The 25,035-nt window shown below is 37.5% G+C and overlaps 2 protein-coding genes across 4 annotated transcripts in view; one reads left to right on the forward strand and one right to left on the reverse strand.

Moving 5' to 3' along the window:
• The window catches only part of OSBPL10 (oxysterol binding protein like 10), a 168,805-nt gene extending 163,807 nt beyond the window's left edge, over positions 1-4,998 (forward strand). For all 3 annotated transcript variants that reach the window (XM_067561842.1, XM_067561844.1, XM_067561843.1), the window contains one exon: positions 2,111-4,998. In XM_067561842.1, the coding sequence (XP_067417943.1) occupies positions 2,111-2,155 (45 nt within the window). In that variant the 3' untranslated portion in view covers positions 2,156-4,998. The remainder of the gene's footprint in view (positions 1-2,110) is intronic.
• A 6,469-nt stretch (positions 4,999-11,467) lies between these two features.
• STT3B (STT3 oligosaccharyltransferase complex catalytic subunit B) overlaps positions 11,468-25,035 on the reverse strand; it is a 75,694-nt gene continuing 62,126 nt past the window's right edge. Inside the window, exons 11-16 of the mRNA XM_067561845.1 lie at positions 24,028-24,215; positions 23,281-23,452; positions 18,692-18,865; positions 17,317-17,430; positions 15,611-15,823; positions 11,468-13,099 (exon numbers count right to left, since the gene is read on the reverse strand). Of these exons, the coding sequence (XP_067417946.1) occupies positions 13,019-13,099; positions 15,611-15,823; positions 17,317-17,430; positions 18,692-18,865; positions 23,281-23,452; positions 24,028-24,215 (942 nt within the window). The 3' untranslated portion in view covers positions 11,468-13,018. The remainder of the gene's footprint in view (positions 13,100-15,610; positions 15,824-17,316; positions 17,431-18,691; positions 18,866-23,280; positions 23,453-24,027; positions 24,216-25,035) is intronic.

The following is a 25,035-nucleotide window of genomic DNA, read 5'->3' on the forward strand; positions in this document are numbered from 1 at the left end:
ATCTCAAAAAAGATAACTTAGAATTGGAAAAGGTGCAGAGAAGGGCAAAAATTATTAGAGGTATGGAACAGCTTCATCTGAGGAGAGATTAAAAAGACTGTTCAGCTTAGCAGAGATATGCGAGAGGTCTTAAAATCAAGTATGGTATGGTGGAAGTGAATAAAGAAGTGTTCTTTACCCCATCACATAACAAGAACCACACAATGAAATTAATAGGCAGCAGGTTTAAAACAAACATAAGGAAATACTTCTTCACACTACAGAATCTGCCTGTGGAACTCATGGCCAGGGGATGTTTTGAAGATCAAAAGTATAACTGAATTTAAAAAAATTAGATAAATTCATGGATCTGTGTGTTCCTAAACCGCTGACTTCCAGAAGCTGGGACAGGAGATAGATCATTTGATAATTGCCCTGTTCCGTTCATTCTCTCTGAAGCATCTGGCATCGGCCACTGTCGGAAGACAGGATACTGGGCTAGATGGACTACCGGTCTGACCAAATATGGCCATTTTTTCATTCTTATGAGAGTAGCACCATTGAACTCAATGGGATTATTCATGTGCATTGCATGATGGGGACAGTAAGAAGCAATTAACAGTTAAGCCCTTTAGATCTGGATGTTAGGATTTCACTGTCCCTATCAGCAACAGAGTCTGGATGCTCCAGTTACTTTAAAAAGGAAAATATTAAGACAAAAATCAGGCAATGGAGAAGAAAATCACTGTTACTAATAACATTTAAAGTTTATGAAATGTAAATATTTTTTAAGATTATGCTGTTTTATTCTATTCATCTTGGATGATGAAACTAGATTGGTCACTTTCATTTCTGGTTCTGATGTTGTAGCCCAAGGTGGCTGTTTGGGTTTCCACAAGTGCAAAGAAATATTTACCTTTTTTAAAGATGTGGAGGAAATATTATGTTGATCTGTTTTCTTTCATCTTATCTGTTGTTGATATTTTAATGGTTTTGTTTACAAAATTTAAAATATGCATCTAAACTACTTCAGTGGTTTTTTAAATTGTTGGTTCCATAATCTTCAGGTGTTAGGAAACTACACCTACAAGGGTATGTATAACAAAATCCTGATCTCTAGCGTACTATAAACAATGTGTGTATTGAAATATTTGGCACTATATAGACTCAGGGCATGTCTTCACTGCTGTGGCGCCAGGCATTGATGCAGTGGTATTGATTGAGCGGGCCTGTGTAGACCTGCTCAGTCGATCTGAGAGCGCTCTCCGGTCAACTTCATTAGTCTACGTCCCCGAAAGGAGTAAGGTTGTGTTGATGGGAGACTCCCTCCCATTGACGCAGCACTGTGAAGACATTGCACCATGTGAACGTATCTCCCGTCGATTGCCGCCACTAGTGTAGACAGGTCCTCAGTGTTAACTCTTATCCGTATAGTTCCCATTTACAGTTCCCATTTACAATGGTGCAAATTATTCTGCAGATTGAGGGTAGGATATAATCTCATATATTCAGGCCCTTTTTTTATTTTTGTGGAAGTTGGAGCAAGATGTTTTTTGAACCAGGTCTAGTAATACTCCTGGCAGTATTGATGAATTATTTGTATGGAATGGAAATGAAGTTAAAATTTTCTCTTCCTTTTCAAGACGCAGAATATGATGAAATACAAAGAATATACTTGTTCTCAAAACAACTACCTATTTTAATGGACACTATCAACTTTTTAAAAAATAGACAAATTTAAACAATTCCAGTTTCTTCTAGAGCACTATTTAGCTAACATAACTAGAATTTTTCAAAAACATTCCTGTCAAATAACCTTTAAGGTTATTTTATCTTCCTCCTGCTGATAGTTTAAGGGCTTTTTCAACAAGGGGGAAACTCACTCTCTACAACACAGTGCTGTCTGTTGTACAAAATAAAGAAAGTGAAAAAGGCTTTCACTAATACCATTCATTTTTAGCAGTCTTACATATTATTTGTAATGTAGTAGGCACAAGGTTTTCAGGCAGCAATGTGATTTATTTATTGTAGTTGACAGTATTCCTTTAGCTTCTACTAAATCTATAGTGGATTGTATATTTTTTAAAAATTTGAAAGGTTCATTTGTAAAATCTTTCTAATTTTCTTACAGGGTGATGGTTGGATATACTTCAATCCCCTCTGGAAGTCCCATTGACAAGACAGAGCGCACTGTTGTCTCATAACAAACCCATCTTAGAGGCATTAAAACGATGCAGTATTTAACCTCCAGGTGTCATTGAAAAGCTCTGTTATGAGATACAAATAAGAAGCTATCTACTGTGATTGATGCATCTCAAAACAGCTACAAGCTCAAGTTTATTCAAGAGCCATTTTGTATGTGTATATACATACACACACATACTGTGTATTGATATATATATGTAAACCTATTATACACACACTAACAGCGATTAAGGACCTAATCCTTTAAGCATTATGTTCACAGAACTCCCATTGAAGTCAATGAGAGTTGCATGTGTTTGCTTGTGGGATCAGGCTCTATGTTGGTAATTAAGAATACTTTTTTATTAGTACAGTTTGAGGTTTTCTATTTTTCACTTTGCCAAAAATGTTTTGCACTTATAAAATGTGACTTGTCACTGACAGTCATTCATAGACTAAAATGGTGGTTAAATGGTTCACTTCAAAGCAAGATACATTGATAACATTCTTTGGGATATTGGGTTAAGAGCATGTTTTCTGTTCTTGCGACTCACTTTTAAGCATGCATTTCCTGCCACCTTTTAAAAAGCAGCAATACCTTTGCAAGAACCTTGTCTGTACTAATCCATTGTGTCCTTTTTTATTTTTATTTCTATTATTTTTTGTATTCCAAAGAGATGCTTAATATTTTGCAAGGTCATTTGTCAGCCCCTTGACCGTGGGAATGGGGATCTCTCTGAAACACCACTGGCAGTGACTATGCTAGGGAATGCCAATGTTATTGGGTGAACTTGCTTTACAGCCCATCAGTCTTGTGTTAAAGGTTTGAGCAGTCCTGTATTTTTGGTGGTTCTCTTCTTTTTGGCCAAGCTGATTGCTTTCTCACATTTTCTCATAATAGAGAATTATGGCTAGCCTTCTCAGAAAATGCTACTTTTACATCAGAAAAGATTTGGTAACTTACTACTTAGTGATGAAATAAGGGCTTTAGTAATTTTTAAAAAAAAATACTGGGGCAGTAATTTGTTTTGTAATGTAAAAATCTATAGCTTTTATTTTACTTTGTAAGTAAACCACTGTGACATGAAGAAAGTGAACTTCTAAAAACATACAATGTATTTAAGCTTAGGTGCATTTCAGTTAAAGTGAGATGTCAATTTTCAAGAGAAAGTACAGTAACAAGACTAAAATGTAAAATGTAGTAAATTGACTTCTGCTCAGTGCTTAACTTACTTTTACAGTGACCCTTATAAATACCACTATATTTCTAACTTACAGTAGCATGACTGCCTAACTTTCTGTAGTGCTAATTTTGTGCCTTTTGTCTGCTTTCTTAATACAGCTGCTCACACCCTATAGATACTAGATAAATATATTTAGGTTGAAACACTGCTCATCTCTTCGTATGTGTCTGCCTTTTATGTTAATTATTTTTGGTAGATATTAAGGTTAATTGGATAAGTCAGAAAGTTATACTCAGGTGTATATGTAATTGCATACACCATTCATTGTTAACTTGGAACTGGCCTTTAATAGATCTTTCAACTTAATGAGCTTCAGATCTCTATTAAATAGCTTATAGTCTCCTTCCCCTCCTAAAGCCACATTGTATTTGCCTGTATATACTTTTCTCTGCACATAAAAAGAACTAGGGTTTTTCTTAAATGTTTTAAAACCTATTTTAAAGAAATTTAGACTGTACAGGATCTGTTTTAATGTACAGAAATATTGTTTTGTAAGGAAAGCTTTATTTTTAGGTATAGTGGATGCTTTTCTGTAATTGTATGAAAATGATGCCCCTGTGGTAAGAGATTAACTTACAGGTAACTTCAGGAGAATTCATATACGTTGTGGTCTGCAGGAACTCATTTATATTGTTTGGCTCCACTCTTGTATTAAAGAGGTTAGTCTGGTAAGTAACTGGAAACATTAACAAATTATGTTATTACATTATGAAGAACAATCTAAAATACAGAATTAAACAGATCATAATTGGAGTACACCCTCTCAAAACTGTAGCTTTAATTTTCAGACACCAAAGAACTGGGCCATACATTGATTACCAAGAGGAATCAGAGACCTCAAATGTTTGTCAGAAATGCAGAACTGGACCTTTCCTCAGCATTCACAGTATGACTATTCATGCTACAAAGACGCTGTAGCTCTTATTTTAAGGAGAACTTTAAATAATTTTGGACTTCTAATTTATTAAGGGTTTCTTCTCTGCATGCTTATTTGTTACTGCACAGTCAGACCATTCCATTTATGCTCTGATAAAACTTCTTTTAATGCTGTGAAGAATCCCCTGATGCCGCTACCGCTGTCAGTTTTCCAAGATAAATCCTGTGTTTTCCAAGATAAATCCAAGATAAAGCACAGTGTTCATGTTTGAAATATCTGAATCAAAAACAGGTTCCAAAAATAAATTCAAGTGTCTTCATTTTATTTTTTCTGATTAATAAAATATATATATATATTCTACATATTCTATAATGATAGGACAAGATTTTGCATATTAAGCAGTAACAAGCCTTATTCTATAGGTTATTCCAATGTCTGTCTTGCACCTGCAAGTGAATATTTTTGAGTAGCCAGTGTACACTTTGAAATGTAATGTGACTCTTGATGTACTTCAGATCTCACTTTTTTTGTTCACACATCTAGAACCTATGCAATCTTTTCTTCCTTAAAGTAGAACTGTTCAACAACAAATAAGTTGATTGGTAAAATTTTAAAAATACTCTGGCAGTCACTTCCGATTAACCTTCCTTTCACAATTTGTGAATTAAAATTACATAAACCGACAACACTGTCAATAAATGATTATTTCAGTTAGTGTTTTGGATGCCGTCTCTGTGCATTGAAATGTTGAGTTAAAATGGCACAATTTGCTCAAAGATCTGTGGATGTACAATATTTCTTCATCACATTTTGCATGTGTAATCTGCTTCCACAGTTCTGAATGTTGTGTGATTAATTTGAATCCTGTGTTTCTGCTGACAATGCATACTATCAAACGGAATATTTTGTTTTAAATTAGATGTTAAAGAATTGGATTGCTAGGTGTGGGGAAAGAGGTGGACAGCCCCACCCCCGAACTGCAGCTAAGGATGGAGTGTGAATTGTGCAGAGAAGCCCTGGTAATGACACTCTTGCAATGGGCTACAACAACTAGTCTTAATTAATTTTGGGGGTGATAATGTGCCTTACTTGATCAACAGGAGACCATTACAAAGGATATCATCAAGGTATATAGAATTTCCTGACAATCATCTTTATTCATTTATCTTTCTGTAAAAGATCCTTGCTGTGATGGATCCCTGCTGCTTCCATGAAACTTGATGAGTTCCCATAGATAACATCCAAACAGCAGTGGGATAGTGGGATTCATGCCTTTCTATTACCTGTGGATGCATTTTCCCAACAAATAAAATATGAATTCAGCATTTAAAATTTGAGCCTATACTACTTCAGCATCCTTTGCATTTTGTATGATTAAAAATCGGAGGGGGCGGAGAAGAGAGTTTACAAAATTGAATATGAATGTTTTTCAGTTTCATTGAGGACAGTTTAGATTTGAAACATTCCTCCACTGTTGAAAGTCCGTACACCACAACCTTGCGCTAATATGAGAACCAGAAAAAGAAACGGGCTGTAAACAAGACCCATCAGGACTTATTGAACAGCCTGCTACCTGTTTCAGCATGCTACTTCATTTCTAGGATTCTGAAGATGGACATGCATCAAGCGGACTGAAGCTTGAATTTTTCACTTAGAGCTTTTGGTGGTGTTAGTCTTGATCCCTGATCTTAGCCACAGTCTGACGAAGCTGATACCTTATCTGGTGGCACTGATGCTACCACCTTCTATATTCACTCAAGTCTATGTAGGACGAACAATAAAGACAAGCAAGAGTGACAGATGAGCTGGAGAAATCTTCTGGGGGGAAGATTTATTCCATTTATGTTCTGATAACCTAAAAAGATAAGAGGACTAAGGTCCATCCTGGATCTCATTTTAGGTTTGATGAAGGTGAACATCACTGGTCTGTTTAGGAATTATGCCTCTTTTAGAATTAGAGGAAGTGTCTATATGCACCAGATATTATGGTTGCCTATGTGCACATAAATATTTCTCAGAGCAAATGTGAGGATATAGCTAGTAGTTATCAATCAGTTCAAAACGTTGCCTTTGTGGGCTGGTATTGGTGCTGCTTGTTTTTACAGTTGGCAAAATTCAGGTGCCTAAAGTGAAGCATAAAGCCATGTTTTTTAAGTCACCTCAATGGTGAAAATCAGGCCCTTTTTTTGTGTTTGAGGCTAGTTCTAACAGAATTATTTAGAAATCCATCTTAAAGTAGCCTGGGTCATAGAATATGGAAAGCTGATAACATTGAGTTACTCTATACCAATGAGCTCAATATTTTTTCTCAGCGGGAAGGTCAAATTCCTGTTTTACCCTCTAATCCTGCTACAGTGACTGATCCACTTTATGCTAATTTTCTATGATGTGGTCCATAATGCTGCTTATCTTTAAATATGTTCCCTAGTGATGCTGAAATTCCATCTCTGTTAACCTTCTAATCAATATTTTAACCATAAGCTGTATAGAGCAAACTTGATATTTAAAAAAAAACCCTTATTTCTATAAAAATGGTCAGCGTTCTCAGCCTTGCATGTTAATGTCCTCAATCCAGACTGGTATAATTTACCCATAGGGCTAGTGAATTTAGAGCATAAGCCAAGTCCCCAACTGCCACCTCCTTGCCAGGATAAATACTGAACTCAATGCTCCAGCAAAAGACATCCCTGTTTCTTGTTCTTCTGTGCCGCTCCCAAGTCTTTGCACAAGGTTTATCCTTTGACATCCCTACAGTCCAGTTATTCTCAGTTGCTTAGATAGAGGTATTTGCAAATGCTCTGGGCACTCCAGCACTTCTTTGCCTGCTCTGGCATGTTGCCTCCTATGCAGGCACTTAATATGCTTATTTTTCTTAGACTTTTGTGTGTCAGCTTTGTGCTGCTTGCTGTATTTGTGCTTCTGTTTTAGTTGCTGCCTTAGCTGTCTGCCCTTATGTGTCAGTCTTCGTGAGGTTGCTCTCTCTTTTCTTGGTGTACTGGCGGCTAAGCTAAGCTATTTCTGTGCCTTGTAATTTTAAGACTCTCAGTACCTGTATTCACAGTGGAGGAAAAAAGTTTGGTACTTTTTAAACACTCCACTTAATCTTTTCTTCACATTTGAAATAAGAAAGCAGGCTTCTTATCTGCTTCAAACCATGTTAGTGTGGCAAAACTATGAACAGATGGATGCCTATTCAGTGCTTCTACCTTTGCATTTTCCAAATTAGGTAGGGGCACCACAGTTGCTTGTGGATGTTGCACTATGCACTGAAGAAAGATGGGAAAGCACCCCCAGCATCTCCTCAAGGGCCCCCATTATAGATTCCTGTAAGTTGAGCTTGAACCTAGGCAGAATGCGTCAAAAGGTAAAACCTCCAAGGATAAGATTGAGTGCATCAAGACAGACAAAGGCTTGGGATTCTGTTGATGCAGCCTTGTCCTGAGAACAGTGCTCCTGATGCAGGAATCGCTGGCCTTTCACAGCAGCACCTCTTGAAGCCGCTTCAGAGGAAATCTGTTCTCTTTAAGTGACATTCTGCTCTTTTTTTGTCCCTGGCTGGAAACCCCTGCAGATCTTACACCTGTCTGCTTGATGTGCTTCTCCAAGGCATTTTATTTAGACAGGATTCGTGCGGGTCTCTTCTTGGCATCAGTTTGTGGCAGTTCCTGCATGGTTCAAATCCTTGGAACTGAGGCATGTCCTGGTCCCGGGGAAAAGATTGGAGGTGAGGGGAGGAGCCCCCCAAATGAAACTTAGCTACAATTAATGACTAACAAACAACTTTTTTGGGGGGCTAGGAGGAAAGATTGCCAGACAGAGGCAAGAAGCTCCAACGACTGTCATGGGCGGTAAGAAGGAACTCAGTTGGTGGCAGGTCAGCAGGGCCCTATACACAGCGCCATAGAGGCACCACTCCTGGGGGCGCCTGCACTGACCAGATGGGTACTGCTGGGGGAAAACCTTCTGGTGACTGTGCACATGGCACACGCACACACTTAATTGGAATGGACATGAGCAAGCATTCGAAGAAGAAACCATTTTCTTTAATCCATAGACTACTACATAATCTCCAGGGGTAAAATTCACTTTCAATAGGATTTAGGCTTCTGAGTTACTTTGGCACTTTTGAAATTTGTCCCAGGTGAATAACTCCTGCGAGGAAACTGGGTCTGAGCATTGGGAGATTAGAAATGGGTGCTTAAATACAGAACCATTCTCACACTGTTTTCCTGGGCAAATTACTATGCATTGCCACTATGAATGACAATGAATAGTCATTGGGTCAGAGGAAGATAGTGAGAATGACTCAGTAGTCTGGTGTTTAGGCACTCACCTAAGATGTGAGAAGTCCAAGTTCAATAGCTTTATTTATCCACAGTGGAACAGCATGTACAGGACAGACTGAATGAGAACCTGATAACTCTGGACTAAGGGCTCTCAACTATTCCAGCTGCTTGGGCAGGGACAGGCCAAGTGATGGGTAATATTTGGACTCAAGTGGGCCAAATGAAAATTTGTTATGGAGGTGCACTAAGACAGTAACAACTTACGTGGGCAGAGCCCTCCCAATTTTTCAAAAAAGCTCACTGAGCTGAAACTGGCCATGGTATTTATCTGTGAGAGCCATAGTCTTCCCATGAGACCTTTGTTGCAGAAGTAGCTCTGGCTCACGGAGTGACCTGTTGAAGTTATGATACTGTGCCCCTTGTCCTCTCAGCTTGGGATTCATTTGGAATCCTCCTTCAGATTTTCACCACTGGGACTGCCATCCTTGAAGGCTTGGTAACCTATGACTCAATAGCCAGGTGGTGCTTTGAAAGGCTCTACCCTGGGAAATTTTACAAATATTAGCATCTTAAGCTAGTACCTACTGATGTAGGCTTGGTCTGCCATGAGATTCAGATAGCCTGTGCTGCTGATGCTACAGGGGTTATTTCTGCTGCTTTAAGAGTGGATAGCTGTACGTCTATTTGATGGCAGCGCTGCCAGATTGATTGAACGGCAGTGGAGACCCACTCAATTGATCTGGAAGTAGAGGGCTTTAATCCAGTCCGCAAAAAGATTAACGCTGTGTTGATGGGAGGGCATTTCCTGTCAGTGCAGCGTAGTGGGGACACCAGCGTGAGTAGAAGTTAGGAAGTCAGCAGGAGATACGCAAGCTACTCTACCTAGCTTGCGTATCTACCATTGCCTGCGGCTGAATTTCACCAGCAGTGCACACCAAGCCTTAGGTTCTATCTGGAGGACCAGAGAGCCTACCACAGACTGGAAAGCAAGTTCAGGCCCTCTTCAGAGAGAACAGTGACTGCATTCTTTAAGGCCTGTCTTTCCCTTGAGATAGTAGAGGAATGAAGAAGCTTTATCTGTGGACTTTCATGTCAGTGACTGACAAACAGAACTCCACAGTGCTTGGTCTACCTCAGAAGCTGAAATATGTCAAGGTCCCCTTTTTTCAGAAATATCAAATTGATTTTTCAAATGTGTAATCAACCCACCATTATACTGGTTGCTGGCAAGGACCTCCCTCTTAGAGGCAGATGAAGTATTTTACTTATATTGTCCCCTCATTGCCACCATCACCTTTGTGCAGAGTGGTGTTTTCAGAAAACCTATAGTTCTTTAAATATCAACAGGAGTTTTTAACCTACCAATCCTCAGAATTTGGAAATTAAGGTGGCTCAATGTTTACATGCTGGTTTTGGTCATTAGTCATATTGAATTAGCCCCCACCACACAACATCATCTGTGCAATTCAAGGAAGTGAGTAGAAGGTAGTAGATGTATATGCAACATGGTAGCATGGAAATGCTGTAGCTGGCATGGTTTATATTCAACTATGCTACCACTTCCTTCAATAGCTGAGCCTGTTGGTCTTCAGTGCTCAGGAGTGAAGAGCAAAAATTCTGACAATGGTATTTTCAAGTAAGCAGACTTTACAAGTAAGTAATCTCCCCTTCCCTTATCACCAGCTGTATAGGGCTGCCTCACTTCCTCTCTTGCTGCTAGTCCTTGGCCAGCTGACTTTTGTTGACAAAACGCTCTAGTGTAGACCAGGCCTTAGACTCAGGATATTCAAGTTCAGTGCCTAAACAGGATCTCCTTTTCTCTTCCAGATTTCAAATTGTAAAGCTCAAGCCATATGTCTTTAAATATGCATGTGGGACTTATGGCAGCATGCATGTGTGGGGAAAGATAGCAGCTGCTCCCTGAGGATATTTTTAATTACAATTCACACAGGGTTCTGCATTTTGTGAACTTTCTAGCAGAAGACAACTTGGAAAGGAATTGATGGTAAGTTACTAGAGATTACTGTGGCTTTACTGAAGCAGTAATAGCAGCTCTGATAGTCTTTCCATAAAGGCCAACAACTCTGCATTTTGGGAATTGGAGTAGTCTTCATGACTACTTAAATAAAGCTTTAGAGCAGTGTTTCTCAATTGGTGTTCTGCGGAACCTTATTAGGGTTCTGCAAGAAAGTGACATCGCACCATTGAGAGCAGCTGTTCTCCACGCTGCCGAAAAAGGGAAGATGTCCTGGATTTTTCAGTGGAGGGTATCAAGTATGAGTGTAATTTCCCCATGGAGCCTAAAAGGTTCCACAGGGAAATTTAATTGAGAAACGCTGACCTAGTTGTTTGTATATCATTTGCTTTTTGACATTTTTTTTGGCCCCATATGTAAAAATACTTTTAAGAGTTTGGGAGGTTCCGCAATTATTTATCGAGTTCAAAAGGGTTCTGTGGCCAAATTTAATTGAGAAACACTGCTTTAGAGCATTGTTAGCAGGGCTAAGTTTAACCTTTTTTTGTTTTCCAAGATCAGTGATAAGGCAAAAATTATGAAGTAGAGACTTTTCATATTAAGTAAGCAGACACACCCTTGTGTGTTTCATAATAGGATTAAATAAAAAGAAAAAATTTGTCCCTGATGAACTCAATGTGGACATTGACTGTACCATTTTATCTGATATATTGTGATTTCAACTGTACAATTATACTATCACTAAACAGATTAGTGGAAATTCCTTATAAAGTGTAGCTGAATCTAACAATTCCTATGGCTTGATCAAGTTGTAATAATCCTACATTTAATCTCAACTAGTCTCACTAAACACCTGCTGAAAACCTTGTGGTGGTGTATGCTATTTAGAGCATCACTGTTTCAAGTTCATTAAGAGCAAAAATGACAAGACACGTTAACACAAAATTTGAATTAACTTTATTTTCCCCTACAGTCAACAACTGGTTTGCATTGAGCTTTAAAGCAATAAAGTAAAATGAAATCGCACAAGGACAAGGGTCTGAAATCCAGAATTTTTAGTTTTGTGAAAATGTTGCAGCTGTAGTATTGGTCTGTAAAAGAACCGTTAAGATCAAAAATGAGTTTATAAATCAAAAAATATTCTACACCTTGGGGAAAAAATCAGCAGTAACATTCTCACTGAATATTGTAAATTTACATTTTTTCATGAAAGGTACATACTATTCTGCATTTTACACCACCACTTCTGGTGTAAATTAGATTTGCTTATATAAAAATGAGTTGCATCCTTTGGCAGGAAAATAAAACTGCAAAAACCCTTTCTTTCACTTTATACAGACTTGAAAATTGTCTTAGTTCTTTTAATAAAGTTTCCTATAGCTGGAAAGTGAACATATTCAATCTCCATTTATATTTTAGTGCATTTAATTTGACAGTTGTCAAATTTTAAAAAAATATAAAAGAAAGCAAATAGCACTAAAGCACAAGTTTCAACTGATTAAAAAATGCAGAGAAACAATCATTTCCAATTTCCCCTGCCCTCACAAAAAAGGAAGGTTGGGATTTACAAACCCACTACACCTCTCCTACTAGCCACAGAAAGGGGATTTTGTATACTTGTCAACTTTTTTAATTAAAAAAAGCTATAGTTGTTTTACCATGTAAACATTTCACTAAACTAGTTTAACTTTAGTTCTGAAACACCAGCTGCTATGGTGCTCAGTAGCATTAATGTTGCTTCAGATTTCAGAACAATACAAATTTAGCCCTTATATTTACATTATACAAGATTTGTGCTGTGTAAGGCAGCAATACTGCAATTGTATTTAAACAAAAGCAGCTTGCTCACTTTAAACTGCATCAGCCAATAACTGTAATCTGTCCAGTTATTTGTGAAACTGCAGCTTGCCTCTTACAGTCCAGATCAAAAAACTTAACAGCAATAGAAAAGGACATTTAAAGAAACCATGTAAATAAATAGTAGAAGAGAGTAATTTGTGTTTTCTGATAGCTGAATTTCAAGGACCTACACAGCCTCACTGGTTTAAAAAAACAGCTTGGAAAAACTAATCACTTTACAGATTTTACCATGCTAGTTAACATATTGCTTATTCAGCTGAAATATGGTTATTAAAAAAATTGACAAGTATGCATGTGCCAAGGACCAAATTTGAGGGTTCTTTGGTTGCAATCAGTCCAAATTCTCAGATTTGAAGGATAATATGTACCAATAAAAAAAATCTGCTACTAGACTTGGACAGCAGCTCGGTCTTGCTTCACATTACAAATCTAAAACAGCTGTTCTCAATAAGCCAACATTTTTAATCAGACATTGCCTGAAAAATTTGTACAATAATCTGGACCAATGATGGTTCTGTACCCTCATGTTGCTGTGAAACATGACTTGAGCTAAAAGGCAAAGACTGGTTATCTCAAGGACAACTGCGTTGTATTAGAAATCAGAACAGTGTATTTAAACTGTCTTCCTGTTGGGTCTCTTGCCTTTCTTTAAAATTAGTTTATTCTTAATGTAGCCACGCTTCCTTTTGGCAGTCTAAAAAGAAAAACAGAATACATTGTATTAGTTAATTATAATGCTTATTATTTACACTATAATACTGTGCTTTTCAACCTCTGATCTTGGAACTTTTATTAAGTAAAGTTAGATAGTGGGCCTAAATTACTTCATATTGTCCTTTTTATTTTAAAACTGTTAAACAGTTGGCAGACAAGGCTCAGGCTACTGCCTGAATAAAACCCAACATCCTCCCCTTTCATAAAGTTGTATGAAAAGCCATTTGTTGCAAGACTCAAGTCCATCATGCATAGCCCTGTCGCCAGAGCTGTGCTGCAGCTGCTAATAAGAATTCTGATTCAGCTCAATTAGGGACACAAGGAGCAAAAATAATATATAGAACAGTGCAGAAAGTTCATCTCAAACTTGGAAATGAAAAATTTCCAGATAAGTGAGCATTGGGTAACAGTTATCTGTGAGAAGATGACTAGATAACTAAAGTATCTCTCACAGAATTGTCAATTTTAGTGTAAATAGCGTAAGTTATGTCCTATATGATTGATGTAATATATTGGAGCAAACATTAACATCTGAATAAAGATTCAGAGAATCTAGGTGTATGCTTTCAAAGAATTAGTAAATTACCATGAAAATTTAAGAGCAGAGTGAGGGGGTTCTAGCCATTGGGCCCTAAGATGACATTAAATGAGCAGAGGGCTATTTTAGTTTTCTATTTGATGTCCCAAATTTTAGGCTGAGCAGATATTTTACTGAGAGAACTAATATAAATAGTAAAAAGTTAATTTCACTGTTTGTATTTTATATAAGTTAGGTAGATCTATGAGAAACACTAGCTAACACCCCCTCTAGCTAACTCTAGGGGAGCATAAACAGTCAGATTGTGTATTTAATTCATCACAAAGAACAGAATGTGAAGTTCAGTTGCTTCAGCACATTTTACATGTAACTGCTTGTCAGGCTGAACTGCAGACCATTTGGACAGGGAAATAGAAACTACAACCCATTAAGCAGCTGGAAGGCAGCACTATTGACTGATAACATTTAGAGTGCACCTTTCATTTTACCAACTGATATGACAAATGTACATACGTTCATCTACTACTGAAAACTAACCACACACTGTATAAAAGTTTGATAGTATGAAATACCATATCTTTAATTTACATGGGTGTGTGTGGATAGAATAATTTTGCAAGTTGGAGGTTGGCCAGGAAGATACCCCTCATGTAGTTATGAAAGAGCCTTGAAGGCTCTGTTTTAGGCTTTATCTAAAGATACCTGCTGCATTGTGCTGCCCCTAGCAGCCTACATGTTTGCTGCTAATCAATGTGGCCATTTCCACAGGATGTAAAATGTACGTCTCATCCAAATGCTACCCAGACTTTTACGCTGTCTGAGCTTGACAGCAACCCAGTTGTTCAGTTTAAAGGAACATAGCTGACAGAAGTATGGTTGGGTGTATTCTTAATGGACAACTTCAGAAGCTGTCAGAGCAGAACAATGTCAATACTAAACTTGAATTTCAAGTATTGAGAGTGCAAACTGCAACAGGCACTTTAATATAAAGTTTAAATTGAAAAAATTGGAAGTTCCAGGCCCGCTAGCAATAAATGCCCATTCAAAATATTCACATTTAGCATTAAACATGACCTCAACTTGTAAGGCCAGTTAGTTACATTACAAGTGAAGTAATTCAAAACAGAATCCTTTCTTCCAATCCAAGTACAGTCTAATTGGACTGTGCCACCAAAGCACCTTACATGGGTTTGAACAGAGAGTATCCATACTATGTTGTATACTAATTTAATACTAGTATTATCATTGTTCATTTGACAAGATTTGGGACTCCTATTTGAGATAAATCACTGCCTTTAATCATAGGGCTACCAGCAGCTTTGAAAATTTTTTTCCTTTTACTACTTCTGCAACACCACCCCCTCCTACCCCCCCAAAATTCTCCCCCCCCCCCCCCACTATAATAGACAAAACACAAAGACCAAACTGTGGTTTCTTTTTTTAAAAGGAACATTTTAAGTGAGATGATTTCACAGAGTAAGAAGCCAGACACTTATGTTAAATCAACAAAAGGTTCAGATTTAATTTATTTAATACAAAAATGTCATTTTGAAACTTTTAGGCATCACTATTTACAAACAGGTTCAGAAAGCAACTTCCACATTATTTTACTTACTGAGCCAGTTACTGAAACATGATTGATGTACTCTGGAGAGTATACTTCAATTTACATGAAGCTGTTTAAGATTTGTAACAGACAGTGACACAGCCTATTGCCAGTTAGCAACACTGTCTAAAAAATAATCTAGCTTTGTGTCTTCACATGCTCACAGGTTAAGCAGACAGTAAATTAACAATTTTTACCAGCAGGCAGGTCTGATATTGGAGACTAATATGAACTATATTCATAAAAAGATCTGGCTAGTGGAAATATATAATTCATCAGCTATGTAATTTACTGTTAAAAACAAATGAGATTGTTGCCTCTTTTGAGTTACTTCATTGGGAACCCACCTTCTTTGACAAATACTTCTGTTTTGGTAAAATGTTGGTTACTCTAGGTTTATGGTTCACTGTCTCTCTGTTGTCTAGTTCTTTCACTTTGTATATTCTTACAAGCCAATGCTCTGATGTAAAGGCTTCCTCCAAATGTTTGAATTTAATGTCCTTGTTGCCGATCTCAGCATTGCGTGTGCGATCAAACCCTGGCGGTGTCCGAAAATCCAGCTATAAAGTTAATATTACACATCAGTTTGGAAAAAAAAATATGAAAGGCATCACTGCTAGCTGAGCTGTGCTCCACCTGTAACCATTCTCACTGCTAGACCTAAACTGCTTTAACGGGGGGGAGAAGGGGATCAGTAGAGTATTTTCTATGCAATGTCATTACTGTTCAGAAAATCTTGAAGTAATAGTTTTGTTAGCAAAACTAGAGCTCAACTAGTAATTACAACTGGAAAGGAAACAGCTCAAAATAACATACATATACTGTATCTTCTGCAGATGGCCCAACTCACCTATGTCATTGAGTTTCATTTCCTTATTCAGAAAGGAAACAAGAACAATGCAGGGAGAGCACAAAGGTCCAAAGTGCAAGAGCCTGCAGTGCCTTGTAAACATGGATATTTTCTCTCTGCCCTCTCTTTACAATGAAAATGCTGCATGGAAGAGCATGAAATTACATGTCCAAACTTCCTTGCCTTTGGTCTATATGCCAAAGTCAGTCCTGGAGTTAAACAGGCATAAGGCTGACTGATCTCAGTTGTACCCACTTGTATGAATAATGAATTTGGTGCTGTTATCAGAAATGGAAGTGGAAGGACACAAAGGAGAGAATAGAAAGTTTTAGGACTTAAACTAAGGCAAGTGGCAGATGGGAAAAATGGAAAAGAAAAGGAGGACTGAATAAGATTAATAAACTTCATTCACAGGTGTAAGCCTTCATTTATGCTAATTGCCCTTCTAAGGGGAGCAATGAGAGAAGGAGCAGCTATCAAACTAATAGTTCATACATATTTGTGAGAATTAGGTGAAGCCCTTAGGTCTTAGCAAGGTGCCAATGTAACCCTTAGCATCCAAGTCTGGGGAAGAGATCAGGTAATTTATTGGTTTATGGAAAATAAACAATGTATTTAAGCACAGTTCAACACAAATTTTGAAGCATAAGTTTAATTTGAAGTGATTCAATTCTACACTTCAAGTTACTTGTTTTCTATCCTCATTTGTCTAGTATTGGATTATAAATATGAAATCTCAGTGCACATTAACAAATGGCAGAGTTTTAGACTTCTAGGGATACAACTGATAACGTCATTCTTACAAAGTTAGTGGGATGTTATCTCCCAGGGAACTGTTCTCTGGTGGAAACTGTAGATTAACCATAGGGGCACGCATTGGATGTAGGAGTTTATTTTAGCCCAACCGAATGTATGGATCTGAAAAGCAATTCTGCAACTCCCTGCCCCACAGTTTATAGGTGTCAAACACAATAGATGCTACTGATAGTATGAAAGAACTATTTAAGGATCCTGTTAGCTCTCCGATTACAATTATTCTATGTACCCAGGACATGACTGCAATACTTATCGGAGTTTTAATAAATGACTGATAAATGTCAGAGGGCTGGTGTTGACAGTTGAGCAAGCAAACTACAGATCACGGACAAGCTGAAAAATTCTTGCAATCTGTAACCAAGTGGAAAAGTTCCAAATATCACTGACCTGCATTTCTCCAAATCTGTAATAGGACATTTTATACATGAGGCAGTTCAGCAAAGTTGGAGAACCTGCCTTGTCTACACGGAACTCTCCCTGTGGCGTGAAGTAGTCACTTTCCTGGAAAAAAAAAAATAAAAGGAAGTCTTGTTTCCTCCTCCACAAGGCTCTCACGGATGGGATTTGATAAAATATGTATATTTAAAATATAGAAGACAGTTTACACATGAGCGAAGTTGATCTTCAGAAAGTGACACTCAACCTTAACACTAACATCACAATAGCTGTGTAACTAAAGGCAGGTGTGTACCATCAGTTTTACTGACAAATTTACCTCTAGCTGACATGATTTTGCTAATCCATTTATTGTATGTAGATGTACATGATTCTTGTTTCTGCAAGAATTTCAATAGTAAACAGTTCTTGGAGAACACCAATATTCTGATATATTGATCACAACAAAGTGTATAATTTAGTTGAACATCTACCAAAATTAGTATTTTATACTTTATGCACCTGAACTACGATTAATTATTCTGAATAGCATAACTAGGTGTGTGTAGTTATTGTGACATAAGCACAAACTGTGTATATTGTATATAAAACAGACTTGAAATCACACATTTAGGAAATTGAATTGATTGGGTGGAACAATAAATAAAAAAAGTTAATCGGAAGCATGCAGTTACTGTCCCTGGACACAGGTTGGAATGTTAACTAACCAAGCATATTGTTCCCTCACTTTACAACAGTTTAACATTTCCTTTCGTCTACTAAGACTGTTGCTTGTCTTCACCTTGTATCTTGATTTAGAAAATGTGGATATTTCTTACTCTACAATATAAGTAAAATCCTTTTACTCTATTAACCTGTAGTTCAATTTAGTAGAAATTCATTTCCTGGAACTGTTAGTATAAAAACTAAAAACCAGCTCCTTAAAAGTAGCTATTTAAATGTTCAGAATATTTCTTTGGTGATTCAGTTAAAAGTGCAATGGTCACAGTGTGACCCACCCAGGCTAATACAGTAGATACCCTGTGCTTTCAGTAACAGTCCTCAATTCAATAGCTGTATCATGCTCAAAATGTGAAGTTTTAAAATGACTAACCCCAAAGACCATGTGTAGTGAAAAACACTGGACTATCACTCACTGCCACCCAAATGTGAAAGAACCCTAAAAACCATATGATTTAACACATTTTATCGTACAATTTCTCCCCTTGTGATAAGGTCACACCCCAGAAAAGTGACTTTGTTTTAATAATGGGGTAGATTCAAGATAAGGTATTGTCATACAGTACCAAAATATGGATCCAACAGAAACAGCGTATTCTGCCAGGGACACATTACTCCTAGATTTATTGTTTATATTTCCACTTACCCGGATATCTTTAGGATGTTCTCCCTCTGCTATTCTCACCATCCACAAGAACTTGTTGATATCATCACCAGAGTAGCCAATCACACCTCCAAAAATAATTAAAACATAATCCACATCCAGACTCCTCATGATCTCATATGCTGCTGTCTCATTTGATGACATTGCTTTTCCCACCTACAATATTACAGGCACAAATATCTCAGTATATGTACAATTGCTTACCAGCAACCCAAAGGGCCCTCAGCTCTACTGCAGTCAAGGGTGCTACACCAGTTAACACAAAGTGAGGATCTGTTCCAAAACACATGCATTCACCATTCATAGACCCTGTTCATCTCATTCTGTATAAAGAAAACCCATTACTCCTCCATTTATTTGGAAACTGAAGACCCCAATTCCTATGGAAATTATTTTATTCTCCATTAGAAATATCGATGCCTGTTGGACTGAGTTTTACAGTATATAGGACAGTTATTATATAACTCAATTTTTCAGCTCACCTACTGCTGCTTCAAACTACAGTTGAATTGCCAACAGGTAAAGGAGATGCTGTTTGGCAGAGTGGCCCAGTGCACAAGGAAAAACCTTTTTAAAACCGCTGTGATAAAGAATTTGTTCATTTTAGATTAACACTCAACTTAATTTTCCATTTTCCTTCAGTTCAATGTGTCTAAATAACCAAGGAGCAAATGCTGCAGAGAGGAGTAGCAATGTATGTGTCTCTCTCTCCACCCCCCCTTCCCCTCTATTAGATTAACAGGGTAGAAACATTTAGATTAAAAAAAAAAAAAAAAACCACCAAGACAAGGTCTTAAAGATCAAACACTATAGATAAGATTTAGGTCAAAAGGTTATATATAGGGAAGAAAATAAAGTCTATTAACCAGAGCCAGAATATCTTGTATACTAGCTATTTTTCCAGTCTTTTTAAAAAACCAGCGTGGAGATGTAGAGAAGATACACTTAGCCAACACCTGGCACCACTTTCATTTACTGTTGAGTTTCCTAAATTTAAATACATCATAAGATATACATTACTATGGCAAATGTTTCATGTGCAAATTCCTTCTATTAATACATCATGTTAATACATAAAAATAAATATTTAAAGAATGTTGAGGTTGTAAAGTCAAGCACTTAAAAGCTAAGAAATGCCAGACTTAAGATGACCCATGCAACATTAATTTGGCCTTTGGCATATGCATTATGATACAATCTTTAATTACATGGTCATATACTATTTTTTCCACAGGACCCCTCATTCAATGAACATGTAGTTACCCAGTGTGTGGCCCCAAGGCTTTTCTCTCTCTCTCTCCGCTCCCCACCTCCCAAATATTCAAAACCTGGCCTGTACTGAATACAAAATTATTAATTTTCTCATGAGCATTTCTATTGTGCGCTCACCATAGTATCTGAGTGCTTCACAAACAATGAATTTGTCTTCACAACACCCCTGTGAGATTGGGTGGTATCTCCATTTTACAGAAAGGAACTGAGGCAGAGAGATTACAGCCAAAGATTAGCACAACACAGTATCAAAGCACGTTAAATTAAGAATTGGCTAAACTGACAGATGTCAAAGAATAGTTGTCAATGGGAAATCATATAATGAGGGTGTTTCTAGTCACCTTCCACAGGTATCGGTACTAAGTCTGATGCTATTCAACGTTTTCATCAAGAATCTGTAAGTAAATATAATAACTGCTGATAAAATTTGTGGATGACAAAGATTGGCACAATGGTAAAGAATGATAAAGACAGGATAGCCATATCGAGTGATATGGATCACTTAGTGAAACGGGCCCATTCAAACAAAATGTGTTTTAATACAGTCAAATGCAAAGTTATACATCTAAGAGCAAGGAATGTAGGCCATTCCTACAGAATGGGGCACTATATCTTGGAAAGCAGTGACTCTGAAAAGGATTTAGGGGTCAAAGTGGATATGCAACTCAACATTAGCTTCTAGTTCCATGCTGTGGCAAAAGGGACTAATACAATCCTTGCGTGTATAAACAAAGTAGCAGCCATTAGGAGTAGGGAAGTGATTTTACCTCTATATATATATAGCATTGGTGAGACCAATACTAGAAAACTACACACAGTTTTGGTGTCTACATTTTAAAAACAACGCTGAAAAATTGCAGAAAAGAACCTTACAAGGACTGCAGAAAATGCCTTACAGTGAGAGACGAGCTCAGTACTTTTGGCTTATCAAGAAGGAAGATTGGGTATTAAAGGACTCTTTAGTGGAGAAAGGCACAGAAAAGTAAGGCTTGGTCTACACTACAGAGCTAGGTCAACATAAGGCAGCTTATGTCGACCTAACTATGTCAGTGTCTACATCAAAGTGAGTGCCCTACTACACTGACATCATAACTCCACCTCCACAAGAGCTGTAGGGCTGTGTCGGTGTAGTTCTAAATGATCCTTACATGGCTGTTGGCTGTCTTGTCAATTTCATGGCAATCTGCCTTGCCCAGCTTGGGCTGCCACCTGGGCTTCCCCCTCCCCACTCAGATCCTGGCTCCCCATCAAGAGCATGGCAGCTGACCAGACTCCAAGCGTGGATCTCCCCGCTGAAGGCGAGAAGCCCAGGGGCAGCTGGGCTCCAGGCATGAAGGAGAATACTGGGGTGGCTGTAAGTCGACCTAACATACGTCGACTTAAGATTGTAGTATAGACATGCCTTAGAATTTGTCTGGAATCCAGACAAATTCAAATTAGAAAGTAGACACAAATTTCTTAACAAGTGTGATTAACCACTAGAAGAAGCTACCAAGGGAAAATGGTGACTTCTCCATTTCTTTATGTCTCCAAATCAGGACTGGATGCCTTTTTGGAAGTTATGTGTTAGCCAAACACAAGCTACTGGGCTCAGTACAGGTTGGACTAGATTATCTAATGGTACCTTCTGTCCTTAGTTTTAATCGATTCAAAGAGTTTATCAAAAATGGAACACCTTGGCCTTGATTTTTCAATGTACTTAGCATTTGTATAGCACTTTCTATGTTCAAACCACAGCTTGAGTCATTAGTTGGCAGTCGTGAGCACTCGGTATTTCTGCCAATCTGGCCCCAACTGTCTCACATTGGGTACCCAGAAAATGAGGATATAATTAGTAATGAAATAATATAATTAGAAAATGAGGCTATAATTTGTAGTCAACTATGAAAATTTTTGTTCAGTGATGTGTCTAGCATCACAAAGGAACTCTATGGTAGAGGCAAGGATAGAATCCAATTCTCTAGTGTGGCAAGCAACTTCCATAACCATGAGACCATCCTTCCTCTTCCTGTGATCCCTTGCCTCAATCACTCCACACCTTCCAACTACTGCAACAAATGTCTATTGGATTACTGTCTCAACCTCCTTCACTACATAATCCTGATACATTCTCATATCTGTCCACATCCTGCACACTGAATGAAGCAGGGGTCCTGTAGGAAAAAATATGTGATCATGTAATTAAAAATTGTATCATAATGCGTGGCATCTGACCTGAAAAACCTGAGCCCAAAGAGTTAAAGTTTGGCAAAGTTATAAACAAATGAAAATAAGATCTTACAACTGGAAATTGTCAGGCAACCTTTAATATATATTTAATAATATAGGCAGTGCTACCAGCTCCACCTATAATACACATAGGACTTAATTCTACTCAACCTGAGAAGTAAAGAATTTTCATTTTTCTAATACACACACGTGCCTATCCCGTGCAATTCTGATGAAAACCTTACAACTATTAACCAAATGTAACTGATGTAATGCTGTCTTCTTGAGTCTGCACAGACAGGTCTAGCACTTCTGTTGCTGAGCTTTCCTAAGTTTCAGCTGAGTGAAAATTTACTTGAATCTTGTCAGTTTTCACAGAGCTATTCAGAATCAGGTAGGCAGCAGTGAAACTGACAAAGTGGATCAATTTCACTTTAATGTTGCTTAGCAAAACTGAGTAGCCCATGACCAGTTCTGGAGCTAACAACTGGGGAAAGAATAAAAAAAGTCCAGGGAGAGTTACATTAGCAGAGACTAACCCACCCTATCCATGTAGTAGATGGGAGGCTCTGGGAACTAGAAGAGGAACAGATAACTACCAGAAGAAATTGTATTGTGGGATGGCTTCAAATTTAGATACCTATACATTTACATTTCTCTATTTTGATGCAGTCTTAATTCTCAGAATAACCTCTTATTTAAGGGGGGGGGGGGATTAAATTAGATTTCAAGATTACCCAGTTTTAGTGTCTAATATTTTGCTCCATGATAATCTAGTTGGTATTTTTTAACTTCAATGTAATGCGAGACTGAATCAACACCACTGTATTCATATTTTTATCATACTCGATTGATATTTAGATATCTTGTATGTGAATTAAAAATATTCTAATTCTTTAATTTGGAAAGCAATCTTTCACACTGGAGTTCTAACATTTGCCAAACATTTTCGTGCCCCTTCCACCACTCATTCTATAGCAATTCTCTTCAAACCAAGCTATCCGCAAACAACTCTAAAAACAATTTTGAGTAGATTCAGTCAGCTATTGTGATATTTTTAACTTCTGAGTACATAAAACTACCTTTCTTACCAGAGCTATGTGGCTGTTATTCCAGGTATTGTTATCAACTAAAGTAGTCCGATTGGCCATTCCTGCTATCTGATAGCCGTAGTCCCACCAAGACATTACTCGGGCATGTTCATCTGTATTTTGTCTTAGCCAGTAGTACGCTTCTCTGAAATCATCCAGGATGTTCCGAGTGCTGAAATAGAAGCATCAGTTTAGCCTATATTCAAACTAATGTCAGCATCAATTTAACCACTAGGTGGCTATTGCTTTGGGGAGATCTTATGCATCACATTATATCTATGCTCAAAACAATCTGCACATACATACAATTCTTCTAAAGTAAGTTTGCTGATGACATGCACTCAGAGGTTTGATGAACAAAAACTTTTGAAGAGGTGACAAAATTGTATTTTCAATAGTATATGCAAGTCCAGAGTTTATTCTTGGATGAACTACTTACTGTATGCGCATCTTTCACATTATTTGTAAAACACAAACTAGTTTACAAATTAATTTTTCATCTAAAAACAGTCAAGTATTTTGACGTTTTAACCTCTGAGTACATAAAACTAGCTTACCGTTTTGTTTTTTTGAGGAGGGAGAATTAGAAATTGGGTATTTAGATCACATTTGAAATTACAGAATTAGAATGAGAGAAGCTGAAAGGAAAGGCAAAACAACTTGAGATACCAATCCCAAGAGTGCAGCAATTTTTTTTTTTTAAATTTGCCTTTAGAAATTGCTTTCAAATATGAAGTGCTTTCTTACCCATCATGATTGTATGAGGCCAGAACAACACTAGGGCTGGAGTACGCATTGCTAGTAACCCAGGTGCAGTGGACAGCAAACATCATCAATAACATCAGCATCAACATAGTAACGATACTCTTTATGTTGGGACCCAGTCCTTCTTCTGTTTTTTCCTGTTCAGATACGTGTTTCCTCACTTTACCAGCCTGAATAAATACAAATTGAACTGTTATAGCAGCTTAGATCTGAAGATTTTTTTTCTGGCCATGGTAATAGACCTAATAGCTCTCTCTCTTCACCAGCACCGACTCACAATATCATGTAAATAAAAAGATGGATGAAGTTTGTTCTCCAAATCTGGCTATGGCACAAGGAGATTTTTCATATCCAGCACTATGTAAAAATGGATTCTTCGTCTAAAATCTTCCTTAATGGCATAAAATGCTCACATGAGATGAGAGCTTCAGAGCCTAGCTGAGGTGAAGCTTAAGTGTAGGGCAAAGTAAGAGGTGAAAATAAAGGCCTTTATAGTTGAGAATAGTTACAAAAAAACAAAGCTGGCCATTGTTAAGGGTAGGTAGAAGATTATTCACCTTGCACAGTACTTTGATTATCTTTACAATCCTGAAGAGAATATCATGAATTTCTGAATTCTGCCTCAGAAAAACAAGAACCTCTTTGGGGTTCTGGTTTGTTTTAGATGTGAAAAAATGAAAAAAAAAAACGAGGCCTAACGACCTTTTTTGAGGCAGAGTGAGGTGAGGGAAGGAAGTGGGTATATCTGCTGCAAGAAAAAAGAGTAAAGGAAAGATAACCAAGCCTCCACTGTTACAAGACCAAGTTAACCAAACCCACAAATATCAAGGAGCCAGCTACTGCCACCATAAGCAGGAAAAAGAGAATGTAAGGATTATGAAGATGATCTTTTCATAAAATATATAATCCTGTATCTTTCACTACATTTTAGAGGAAATAATGGCAAGTTTTTGCTATTTAAAAAAAGAAATAGTTTGCATAGCAAATAAA

The sequence above is a fragment of the Emydura macquarii genome, unplaced genomic scaffold (assembly GCF_026122565.2).
Source record: "Emydura macquarii macquarii isolate MOO-44397 ecotype Brisbane River unplaced genomic scaffold, CSIRO-AGI_Emac_v2 contig_2422, whole genome shotgun sequence".
NCBI lineage: Eukaryota > Metazoa > Chordata > Testudines > Chelidae > Emydura > Emydura macquarii.